Raw genomic sequence first — 14,065 nt, forward strand, 5'->3', positions numbered from 1 at the left:
TTGAAGACCATAATTCATGCAAAAGGTAGACAATTCGAACAAATCTAAAGTGATTCTAAAATTTGGTGATATTTCCGGCATTTTGGTTTTGAACACTAAAGTAAAAAAATGCATAAAGTTTTACTTTTTGGCATTACATACCCTGTCACCCCGTATATTAAAAAGTATAATATTGAACACTATCGACAAATGTTGCCATTGTTTGAATACAGCCACCACATGTTATTTGTCTGAAAAGACAAAGGTCATGTAATTGCAATGCCAACTAGGACCATATGACAGAGTTATTTGCAATAACTAAATGGCAATACCCTAACAATTGATCTCTCTACCTGTTTTGTAGGGAAAAATATTTTTCAGTGAGAGAAATCCTTGAAGTTACCCCCATAGAGTTAATTACTGTACTAGACTTTTGCTTGTTAGTGTCTTTGCAAGACAAAGGTAATCAATCGATTATTAACCAAATATGGCCCAGAAGAGACTTCAAATATTGTTGCGTGTCAAAAAGCGGAAAGCATTTGGACGTAACCATCATTCACAGCTCACATTGATGTTTGCGCCTTGTCTTTGATGGTGATGGTACATCAAAGACACGTGTAACGAAAAAGGATCACCAAAATATTCTCCCCAGCCATCGAGGAAGAAGGGCTTCTTTCTCATTATGTTAACTAAGGCATTGGAAAAAAACAGGTTGCCTTACTCAAAATATTTGAATAAATTTCGAATATCTTACATGACATGACTACACTACACTACACGGAGACAAAAAGGACACGTAAAGTCTATAAAAAGATGTCAGTTGGTGCTAATTCAAATTACAAAGAAAAAAAAAACAACGTGCCAAAGAATTTCCCCATGGCCCAGAAGTATGGGTTTTGGCTTTTTCGAGAAGCGTTGAACTGTATCCTACGATTAATGGCAAAAATTCATTCTCACACACGCTTTAAGGTTTTATGGAATATTGCATGTTGACCTTAGGCCATGTGTCCGTCAAAGGTTAATGTGACGACTTCTGTGAGTGAACTTCTGAAGTGATCATTGTAAATACGTGCAACACGTATTTTTTTGAAAAGCTCAAAGATCAATGATCATTCCTTTTTGCCTATAGACATGACTGGAAGTTGAATACCATTGATAATTTTCCATTGAGGTGTATGCTCAAAAAACACCGGCTCAAATTCATTCACAAATCCACTTGAGAAAATATAAAGCAAAAAAAAAACAAATTGGAAGATACAAAACTTACCTCTACCGCTTCGTCCCACAAATCGCAAATCATTAAATTTTGCTACTTGATCTTTCATGGTCGCCCTTTCGTTTCTCAACTCGGCACAGTAGTTCTCATCATTGCCAGCCCTAATGTAGACATTTGTACCATCGCCCACATCCACCAGTGCCACAACTTTGAAGGCAATTGGCAGGGTTTTATTCGATCGCCAATGTGTTGGTAATGCCGAACAAAGGAAATAAGGATTACTAGTACGCACTGAAATGCAAATGGAAAATAATTATTATTTTAAGGTAATACTATATTAAGAGTGAAAGACGATAAAATTTCAGTAGAAAAAATGGTAGAAAATAGGGGAAATTTCTTAAAATTTTTTAAAAATAAACTTAAAAAAAATAATTTTTATGCTAGCGTGATATCAATGTAATCTTGGTTTTTATCCAAATTAATTGTTCTACAAACTATTACAATTATAGATATGAATAATGAAGGAATTTGTATTATTAACACAGTAAAAAAAAGTCGGCAAAAAAATAGTGAAAATGTTCTTTTTGGATCCGGAAGTAGTACAAATTGTCACAGAAACGATGAATTTAACGTGACCTTGTTATAGGGCGGATATCCACCATTTCGACAGCCGTTCTCCTGAATCGCCGCATCACTTCTTAAGGTGTGAACAGAATTCAGTGTTTTGGATGTGAATTAAACATTTTTGTGAAATTTTGTCAAATAAATAATTTTTATAATTTTTTTATGATTTTTAATGCATTCTAAGGTTTGTATGATTTATTACACCTCAAATATTGTAAAAAAAATCGCAATTTTATTAGAATGGATTTTTTGACCGGGATACCGTGAAATCTGCAAAAATATCCCGCTAACCCGGGAATGGAAAAAGTCCGGTAATTTGATTTGTATGATTTATTACACCTCAAATATTGTAAAAAAAATCGCAATTTTATTAGAATGGATTTTTTGACCGGGATACCGTGAAATCTGCAAAAATATCCCGCTAACCCGGGAATGGAAAAAGTCCGGTAAAACCCTACTCCATATACAAAAGTGAATATTAAAAAAATTTAAACACAGTTTTCGCGTTTTTTTAGAAGACTTCGGCCTGCAAACACGGTTGCCACAGTTGGTAGAATTCTACAACAAATGGTTGATTTTTTACTGTTTGAAGATTGGTAGAATTCTTCATGTTTTGGTAGATTTTGCAAAATATACCTCTTCAAAAAAGAGGTACAACATTTTCTATAGAAATAAAATGTTGACAAAATGTTCTACAGAAACAAAGATTTGACAAAATTTTATATAAACTAAAATTTTGACAAAATTTTTTATAAAATAAAATTTTGACAAAATTTTCTATAGAAATAAAATTTTGACAAAATTTTATTTTATATAAAATTTTGACAAAATTTTCAATAAAAATAAAATTTTGACCAAATTTTCTATGAACATAAAATTTTGACAACATTTTTTACTGAAATAAAAGTTTGCGAAAATTTTCTAAAGAAACAAGATTTGGACTAAAATTTCTATGGTAATAAAATTTTAACAAAATTTTCTATAAAAATAAAATTTTGATAAAATTTTCTATAAAAATAAAATTTGGCAAAATTTTCTATGAAAATAAAAGTTTGAGAATATTTACTAGAGAAACAAAATTTGGACTATAGCAATACAATTTTGACAACATTTTCTATAAAAATAATTTTTTTACAAAATATTCTATAAAACTAAAATTTTTACAAAACTTTCTATAAAAATAAAATTTTGATAAAAATTTCTATAAAAATAAAATTTTGACAACATTTTCTACAGAAATAAAAATAATAAAATTTTTTACAGATTTGACAAAATTTTCTATGAAAATAAAATTTTGAAAAAATTTCTACAGAAATAGAATTTTGATAAAATTTTCTACAATTTTCTGACAATTTTTTTTATAGAAAATCTTAACAAAATTTTCTACAAAAATGAAATTTTGACAAAATTTTCTATAGAAATAAAATTTTTAAAAAATGTTCTATGAAAATAAAATGTTGACAAAATTTTGATAAAAATAAAAATAGAAAATTTTGCCAATTTTTTTTTTTTAATTTTGTCAAAATTTTATTTCTGTAGAAATTTTTTCAAAATTTTATTTTCATGGAAAATTTTGTCAAAATTTTATTTCTATAGAAAATTTTGTCATTTGAAAATAAAATTTTGACAAAATTGTCTATAGAAATAAAATTTTGACAAAATTGTCTATAGAAATAAAATTTTGACGAAATTTTCCATAAAAATAAAACGTTGCCAAAATTTTCTGTTGAAAACAATTTTTGACCAAATTTACTATAGAAATAACATTTTGACAAAATTTACTATAGAAATAACATTTTAACAAAATTTTCTATAAAAATAAAATTTTGACAAAATTTTCAATGAAAATACAATTTTTACAAAAATTCATATAAAAATATGACAAATTTTTTTTGTATAGAATATTTTGACAAAAGTTTCTATAAAAATAAAATTATGACAAAATTTTCTACAAAAATAAAATGTTGACAAAATTTTCTATTGAAATAAAATTTTGACAAAATTTTCTACTGAAATAAGATTTTGACAAAATTTTCTATAGAAATAAAATTTTGACAAAATTTTATATAAAAAAAAATTTGGCAAAATTTTCTATAAAAATAAAATGTTGACAAAATTTTCTATAAAAATAAAATGTTGGCATAATTTTCTATAAAAATGAAATTTTTACAAAATTTTCTATTGAAACAAAGTTTTGACAAAAATTTATATAAAAATAAAATTTTGATTAAATTTTTTATAAAAATTAAATTTTGATAAAATTTTCTATAGAAATAAAATTTTGACAAAATTTTCTATAGAAATAAAATTTTGACAAAAATCTCTATAGAAATAAAATTTTGACAAAATTTTCTTTAGAAATAAAAGTTTGACAAAATTTCCTATAAAAATAAAATTTTTACATAATTTTTGATAAAATTTTCTATAGAAATAAAATTTTGATAAAATTTTCTATAGAAATAAAATTTTGATAACATTTTCTATAGAAATAAAATTTTGACAAAATTTTCTATAGAAATAAAATTTTGACAAAATTTTCTATGGAAATAAAATTTTGACAAAATTTTTTATTGAAATTTCTATTGAAATAAAATTTTGACAAAATTTTCTTTTGAAATAAAATTTTATAATAGACATAATTTTCTGTAAAAATAAAATGTTGACAAAATTTTCTATAAAAATAAAATGTTGAAAAAATCTTCTATAAAAATAAAATTTTGACAAAATTGCCTATAAAAATGAAATTCTGACAAAATTTTCTATAGAAATAAAATTTTGACAAAATTTTCCATAAAAATAAAATTTTGAAAAATTTTCTATAAAAATAAAATTTTGACATAATTTTCTATAAAAATAAAATGTTGACCGACACAGTTTTTATAGAAATAAAATGACAAAATAAGGTTTTTTGGTAAAAATTTATTCCAAATTTTGGTAGACTATTTTTTGGCTTTAGTGGAATCCGTGCCTGCATATCCCGAATAAGTGGTAGTTATTTGTATATGGTATTTAATTTTCGAGATGTGTTAATGGAAATGGCGTAAATTTTGCCCATTTTTGAGATTCTTCTGGTCGAGCTTTTGCCCAATTGGAAACATGAGCATGTTTAAAATCGAACAATCTTAACATCATAGGTGTGAGTATTTTAGGGAGCGTATTTTTCCGTATTTTGTTACTCACGCACCCTCATAAATTTCGTTACCACATATGATATTTGAAGGGTTAATCATGCTAACACATACTCACATTGTTTTCATTAGAATAAGGCACAAAAATTTTCTTTAAATACGACCATTTCATATCACTTTCTCACCTCTACAAAACCTGGTTTTTGTAGTTACTTTTTCTTAAATAATTAAAAATATAAATAATAACAAAAATATTCATGTTAAGTTAGGTTAGATACTAGTGCTGAATTAGACTATTCAGCCCAATTGTGATACCACAAGTGGTATCACAATACGGGCTGCCCGACTGTTCACTGACAAGGACCTCCACTATAGAGAATTTGATATAATCAAAACAATTCAACAGCGTTACTAAAAGGAGCTAAACCGACGCTAAAAAAACTTTTTGGTGTTCGGTTAAAACTGGGATTTAACCAACTGTGGAAGAAGGCCAAGAACGCCCAGTTTCTTAGCCTTCCATGTCAAAACCACCGCTTCTGAAACGCAATTTTGAACCAAAAGAGCACATTCCAGATTAGCTTCGAAGAATAATCGATAAGATTTATCTGCATTTTTCTGCAAATTAAATACTGAATCTTGAGAACAAAAAGTTATCTTTTTATACTCCGAGACAAATGACATATTCTGAAAATTAAATGTATGGAATGAGGTTATGACATGAATATGAATTTTGAAGATTGTCTGATGTGTATATCCCGACCTATTTCATTTGTTGTCAATACCGCATTACTAATTTGCGCTCCAATAATATACAATTCGTTCGAATAATAGAACATATTTTTTTTTTATCTTGATATATATCTTTGTGGGAAAAACTATTGTTTTTGTAGGGTGGTACTTTTTAATGGAATTGGTATATATTTAGTTAAAATTATGACCACAAAAATGCGGTTGGTTCTACGTATGTTGAAACATATATTCTTAAAAGTACTATATAAATATATATGCATGCAGATTACCCATATTACAATCAGTGATAAGAATTGTTTTTTTTTTTATTAAAGTAATAATTAAATCATAATTCTTTTCACCGCAAATTATAAAAATTTCTAAATGTGGTTTAGATGTCAAACATAATTTCCACTGTTGAATCTAATATTCTAAATAGATTGGCTGCCAAACAAAATATTTACAAAAAATATATATAAACGAGCTCGTATAAACATTGCGTCTTTAAACAACCAAACTCGAAATTCTATGATTATGAAGAATATATGTACACGCAACAGTAAGTCCATCATTAAATTGCTGCTATATTTAACTTTAAGTTTTGAAGTTTAAATAAAATAGAAAAAATTGTTTTTTTTTTGTTTTTTTGTAAAAAAAAATATTTGATTCAATTAAATTTTTTTTCGAAATTTTCCATAACCCAAATTAATTTTTCTCATTCCAAGCAAATCACGAAAATTTTATGAACTAAACATGGATAACTCAATGATTTCAATATAAACAAAAGCAGAAGAGCCTTTTTATTGTCAATATTCCCAAAATAGTCAATATTATTAATTTATATTGTTGTAACAATTAGTATTGTAATAAAAATTTGCCTTAATTATGCAGATATTATATGAAATTTTTATAATAAAAAACCGTTCAATATGGTAACGTCCACACTTTTGGCTTGATTTTAGATAAGCATTTTTTTTTATTTTCCTCATTCGATTCCTGCCACCTGCGAACTGTTATCGATACTTTTTTATGAGATCCTGACGAAAGCTGAACTTATTTCGATGATGATCTTAATAATTGTAATACGATACCTACAAAAGGGGAATTGGTATGAAAAAAAAACTGCTATTGATACCAAATTTGGAATTTGAGAAATTTCTGAATGAAATTTCTTGGTGTCATATCTTTCATGTTTTTATCATTTTTTTTTTATTTTTGGACTCGTGTGAAAAGATTTTTTCATATTGAAGTTCACATGCTAAGAAGCCTTATTAGGAAATATTGTTATTGAATCGTGTGTCAAGCAAGAGAAATAATGAATGGATATATTTGGCATGCGTTGAAGTTTCAATTACAGTGGTAAGCCTGCTTTCAATGTAGAAAAAATGTTGAGATCCTTAAGAGAGGAAAAAAACAGTTTACTGTGATTGAAAGGGGAAAGTGATGTTTCAACATGACCTCAGTATCAAGAGTAAAGTTCAATGGAAAGACTTCACAAAATTTATATCCCAGCCAGATCTATACTAAAGGTTGTGGAAAAGTTCTTTCGCCCGAACCGAAACATGTACAGTCAGGCATGTATAGATTTGTATCTAGTGTTTACCTTTGAATGACTCCATTAATCAAGTTCCATAATCGTCTTTGTCCATAAATCCATTTCAGGATATAGAAGAAATGGTCTATGTGGAGACCATATTTGATGTCTTGAATATTTTAATCTTCCGAAATGTTGTCAGATGGTTGATATTAGACAATTTTTTTTATCGACGGATGTCCTACACACCGAACTCTAGATTTTATTGCATTGGGCTGTGGAAATTTTTCGGAAAAATAATAAAATTACACCACACTCTTTCTAGGTTATAGAAAAAATAAATCGCATTCAGTCAAGAAATTAATTAAGCCAATTATTTTTTTTATTGAAAATGCTTCAATGACAAAATTAATTAGAAATAAAAAATATACTTGATTAAAAGTTTATAAATTTCTTGGCCACTTTTTTTTTGAAATTGCCTCAATGACAAAATTAATTAGAAATAAAAAATATATTTGATTAAAAGTTTATAAATTTCTTCGCCACTTTCAATTAATTGTTTACTGTTTCAACTAGAAAAATGACACTAATTATTTCCATGCAATATTTGCAATTAAATTTTTAATTGGAAATATTTTTTTTATTGAATTAAGATGTTATTTGGAATAATTCATATTTTAGTTAAAATATAATTTTAATTAAAATATTTCATTTTCTTATTTTATTTTTAAATTTGAGTAAAAATTTTATTGTTTAAGTTAATTTTTTAATTGTTTGCGTTTTTACAATTTTTTAATTGGAAATATTTCGGCGACATTTTGTTTTTTTTCTGTGTAAAAAAGAAGAGAGACTTCACAACAATTACATGACAATCTTGACTAAAACAAAAGTTATTGCATCAATATATTGACCTCAGTGCCCTCGGTTAAGTTAAGTATAGAGGCAGCTTGTTATTCAGGCTCACTTAGACTATTCAGTCCATTGTTATACCACAGTGCTGCCCTATTCAATGGCAAGGGATCTCATTTTTAGAGCCGAGTACGAGCGCCGTTTCACATTACGGTGAAACCATATAGTGAACACGTTTGCCACTCGAGCCCAAAATAATCGACCAAAATTTGGAGAAAATTTTACTAAAAACAACAAAACAAAAAAAATCTTATTTTGTCAATATTTTATTTCTATAGAAAATTTTGTCAAAATTGTATTTCTATAGAATATTTAGCCACAATTTTATTTCTATAAATATTATTTTATAAATTATATTATTTATTTATAATTTTTTTTTATATAGAAAATTTTGTCGGAAGTTTACTTCTATAGAAAATTTTGCAAAAAATTTATTTCTATAGAAAATTTTGTCTAAATTTTATTTCTGTAGAATATTTTGTCAAAATTTTATTTCCTTAGGAAATTTTTTCAAAGTCTTATTTCTAGAGAAAATTTTGTTAAAATTTTATTCTATAGAAAATGATGTCAAAATTTTATTTCTATAGAAAATTTTGTCAATATTTTCTATAGAAAATGTTATCAAAATTGTATTTCTATAGAAAATTTGGTCAAAATTTTATTTCTGTAGAAAATTTTGTTATAATTTTATTTTTATAGAAAATTTTGCCAACATTTTATTTCTAAAGAAAATTTTATCAAACCTTTATTCCGAAAGAAAATTTTTTCATAATTTTATTTCTATAGAAAATGTTCTCATAATTTTATTTCTATAGAAAATTTTGTCATAATTTTATTTCTATAAAAAATTTTGTCAAAATTTTATTTCTATGGAAAATATTGTAAAAATTTTATTTCTATAGAAAATTTTGTAAAATTCTATTTCTATAGAAAATTTTCTCATAATTTTATTTCTATAGAAAATGTTGTCATAATTGTATTTCTATAGAAAATTTTGTCAAAATTTAATTTCTATAGAAAATGTTGTAAAAATTTTATTTGTATAGAAAATTTTGTCAAAATTTTATTTCTACAGAAAAGTTTGTCAAAATTTTATTACTATAGAAAATTTTGTCAAAATTTTATTTCTATAGAGAATTTTGTGAATATATTATTTCTATAGACAATTTTGTCAAAATTTCATTTCCATAGAACATTTTGTCAAAATTTTATTACTATAGAAAATTTTGTCAAAATTTTATTACTATAGATAATTTTGTCAAAATGTTATTTCTATAGAAAATATTGTCAAAATTTTATTTCTATAGAAAATTGTCAAAATTTTATTTCTATAGAAAATTGTCAAAATTTTATTTCTATAGAAAATTTTGTCAAAATTTTGTTTCTATAGAAAATTTTATCAGAATTTTATTTCTAAAGAAAATGTTATCAAAACTTTATTCCTAAAGAAAATTTTGTCATAATTTTATTTCTATAGAAAAGTTTGTCATAATTTTATTTCTATAGAAAATTTTGTACAAATTTCATCTTTATAAAACATTTTGTCAAAATTTTATTTCTATAGAAAATTTTGTCAACATTTTATTTCTATAGAAAATATTGCCAAAATTTTATTTCTATAAAACATTTATCAAAATTTTTTATTTCTATAAACAATTTGTCCAAATTTTTTATTTCTATAGAAAATTTTATCAAAATTTTATTTTTATAGAAAATTTTGTCAAAATTTGTATTTCTATAGAAAATTTTGTCAAAATTTTATTTCTATAGAAAATTTTGTCAAAATTTTATTTCTAGAGGAAAGTTTGTTAAAATTTTATTTCTATAGAAAATGTTGTAAAAATTTTATTTCTATAGAAAATTTTGTCAAAATTTTATTTCTACAGAAAATTTTATCAAAATTTTATTTCTATAGAAAATTTTGTCGAAAATTTTATTTTTAAGGAAAATTTTATAAAAATTTTATTTCTATACAAAATTTTTGTCGAAAATTTTATTTCTAACGAAAATTTTGTAAAAATTTTAATTTCTGTAGAAAATTTTCTCAAAATTTTATATCTATAGAGAATTCTGTCAATAGTTTATTTCTATAGAAAATTTTGTCAAAATTTTATTTCTATAGAAAATTTTGTGGAAATTTTATTTCTATAGGGCATTTTGTCAAAATTTTATTTCTTTGGAAAAACTTATCATAATTTTATTTCCAAAGAAAATTTAAAAATTTTATTTCTATAGAAAATTTTGTCAAATTTGGCAACCGTGATAGTGAAGGCTTTAAGACAATCAGAAATATCTCCAGTATTTCCACCACTGAAAAACTTCTTGGTGTTCGGTCGAGATTGGGTTTGGACCCTTTGTATGCAAGGCAGGCATTCTAACCATGTAACGACGCTAGCCCTGGTTGGTCCTACAAGGTGGAAATATCTAGACTTAGTTTCTACTTATCAAATATCAAAGAACATAAAAGCTTCCAAAATGATCACCCTTTATTAACTGCCTCCTTTTTACCCCAAAATTACGACTTATTCTTCCCCAAAGGAAATCCAAAAAAAAAAAATTCTTACCTAGCTCATTAGGAAACTGCTGATGGGCATGCAATATAGATCTCTCCAGCCATGCCAAATCCTGATGTAAAGCATTATTATTGTTGTTGTTGTTATTACCAGTACTGCTCCCATTGTTACCATTTGTTGTTGTACCATTATTTGTTGTACTACTACTGGCATTACTGTTCGCCGTACCATTACTAGCCGCTCCATTGGGTGAATTACTACCCACACTGGCTGAACTACTGGCCACAGTGGTCTCTGAGGCCATTGATGCAACGGCAGTACCTTCGGAATTCCACAATGTATGATGGCCTGGCGGATGACCCACTGTATGATTGTGGTGTTGTGTATGGGGCGGGTGATGGTGATGAGAGTGGCTATGTGCGTGGGAATGCGAATGATGATGGTGATGTGGATGATGATGGTGATGCGGATGATTTTGCTGCTGCTGATGTAATGTGGCCGTTGCTGAACCTGGAGATACTGAAGAAATCACCATATTGGAGCTGGATGATGGTGAAATATTGGTGGTAGCACCTGAAGCTTCAATGATGCTACCACCCAATCTTGGTGGTACGGGTGCAGTAACAGCAGCTAAGGCAGTATGATAACTGGAGATTCTTTGAGATGTGGCAACGGCAACTATCGAAGATGAATCGGATGATGTGTAGTTGTTGATGAGCGTATTGCTGGTGTTGCTGTTGCCTGGTGCTTTTGACGATGTTAAATGCATTCGCCAAGTGGTGAGATGATTTTTCGGAGCTATTTTGACGGTTTTTTATTAAACACGAAGGAAACGAAATGTTTTGCACTTGTTTTGGATTAATTTGTATGTTTTTTTTTGTTGTAGTGAGTATTGTTGTTGTTCTTTTTATGTTGTTGAGTTGTTGATTTCTTTAAAACAAATATTCAAATATTTTTTCTATAGCACTTTAATTGTTTTGTTATTTTCCTTTCCAGTACTGGAATTTTTATGCTTTTATATTTTATTCTGTGAACAAATTATATATGAAAATTTCATTATTAAAGCACGGTAATTGTGTTATATTATTCATGGTTATTTACATTCAAGTTGTCGTAAAATTTCTTTCAAAAATATAAAATTTCCTATATTTTTGAAAGATGATTTTCCGGCCTAGATAAATTTTAAATTGAAATTCATATTCCAAAGTCTAATGTGTTTGGGTCGGACTCAAAATCAACAAACACATGCAAATTACCTTTAATGGAAACATTAAGGATAATTTGCTTACATCAGAACAATTCAACTTTAACTTTATACCCAAAAAAAAAATGTTTACTTGGGTTCAAAAGTTTTGACCTTCCCTTAAGCATTTTGATATTGAGTCCGAGCCAAAGATTCGGCTTCTTTGAAATAAAGACATTTTTAGAAAGCTTTCTAGCTTTAAATATAAGCGCTATAAAATTAAACTTACACTCAAAAAAAATGAACCCTATATGGCACTAAAGCCAATTTAATTCTATTTTTGTTAATAAAATTATTATGTTTTGACAAAGTTTCCTTGACATTTATATTTTTTTTTTTTGCGTACGTTATTTAAATGAACTGAAAAACCATAAACAATTTACATAAAGATTTACTAATTTCCCTGTGTCCCACAAAATAGTTCAGAATTTCCTGGACTTGTACATTTTACCGATAATGTGCTCATCTTGAATTTCGTATGGCACTAAAGTCATTTTTGCAATTTGGAACTCCAATTTTTTCCTTCAAACTACTAAATTGTCATTAAGAAGTGAACAAAAAAAAAATATTTCTAATAAATGTTCTTGAATTTTGTTGAAAAATTGTTACTTATTTTTGTGAAATCGGCACGACATCTGTGTTTGTTATACAGTTTAGTTAACATTTTCTAGCATTAACGTAAAATTTCTTAAATTAACCAAAATATGCCCTCCTGGTGGATTCTCTGTTTTTTGAGTGGAGGAAACAGAACCCATTTGTCGCATTACATTTTCTGCGATTTATTAACAAAGCTATTTACATACAAATAAGTGTCAGTAAAAATCCAAATTATAACATATATTTATTAAATATATATTTATTAAATATATTTTTATCGAATTCGGTTCAGATTTAGATACAGCTCCCATATATATGTATCGCCCGCTTTTCCTAAATTTGACCATAAACTCCTTATTTATCAACCGCTATTACTCAAAGTTGGCCAAATCTAATATTCTATAGTACTAACTATATGTGCAGAAAATCATGGAAATCGATTCTGATTTAGATATAGCTCCCATATATATGCATCGCCTGATTTTCCCAAATTTGGCAATAAAACCCTTATTTATCAACCGGTCCTACTCTAAAATGTGTGCTTATGATTGTGCAAATTTTTTTCCTAACATTACATTGAAAAACAAGTAAAGAAAGTCTAAAGTCGGACGGGGCCGACTATATTATACCCTGCACCACTTTGTAGACCTAAATTTTCGATACCATATCACATCCGTCAAATGTGTTGGGGGCTATATATAAAGGTTTGTCCCAAATACATACATTTAAATATCACTCGATCTGGACAGAATTTGATAGACTTCTACAAAATCTATAGACTCAAAATTTAAGTCGGCTAATGCACTAAGGTGGAACACAATGTTAGTAAAAAAAATATGGGAAACATTTAAATCTGAAGCAATTTTAAGGAAACTTCGCAAAAGTTTATTTATGATTTATCGCTCGTTATATATGTATTAGAAGTTTAGGAAAATTAGAGTCATTTCTACAACTTATCGACTAAGCAGTGGCGATTTTACAAGGAAAATGTTGGTATTTTAACCATTTTTGTCGAAATCAGAAAAACATATATATGGGAGCTATATCTAAATCTTAACCGATTTCATCCAAATTTGGCACGCATAGCTACAATGCTAATTCTACTCCTTGTGCAAAATTTCAACTAAATCTGAGTTAAAAATTGGCCTCTGTTGTCATATGCGTGTAAATCGGGCGAAAGCTATATATGGGAGATATATCTAAATCGGAACCGATTTCAACCAAATTTGGTACACATAGCTACAATGCTAGTTTTACTCCCTGTGCACAATTTCAAGCAAATTGGGGTGAAACTCTGGCTTCTGGGAACGTATTAGTCCATATCGGGCGAAAGATATATATGGGAGCTATATCTAAATCTGAACCGATTTCAATAAAATTTGGCATACTTGACTATAGTACTAAGTGTTCTTCTTGTGCAAAATTTTAAGCAAATTAGGGTAAAACTGTGGCTTCTGGGGCCATATAAGTCCATATGGGGCGAAATATATAAATGGGAGCTATATCTAAATTTGAACCGATTTCTTCCAAAATCAATAGGGTTCTATCTGAGCCAAAACACATACTTGTGCCAAATGTGAAGTCGATTGGGCT

General features: G+C 27.2%; 1 protein-coding gene across 1 annotated transcript in view; it reads right to left on the reverse strand.

Moving 5' to 3' along the window:
- The window catches only part of lz (lozenge), an 87,199-nt gene extending 75,554 nt beyond the window's left edge, over positions 1–11,645 (reverse strand). Inside the window, exons 1-2 of the mRNA XM_075302292.1 lie at positions 10,684–11,645; positions 1,247–1,486 (exon numbers count right to left, since the gene is read on the reverse strand). Coding sequence (XP_075158407.1) covers positions 1,247–1,486; positions 10,684–11,401 — 958 coding nt within the window. The 5' untranslated portion in view covers positions 11,402–11,645. The remainder of the gene's footprint in view (positions 1–1,246; positions 1,487–10,683) is intronic.
- Between the last annotated feature and the right edge of the window lie 2,420 nt (positions 11,646–14,065).

The sequence above is a fragment of the Haematobia irritans genome, chromosome 3 (assembly GCF_050003625.1).
Source record: "Haematobia irritans isolate KBUSLIRL chromosome 3, ASM5000362v1, whole genome shotgun sequence".
NCBI lineage: Eukaryota > Metazoa > Arthropoda > Insecta > Diptera > Muscidae > Haematobia > Haematobia irritans.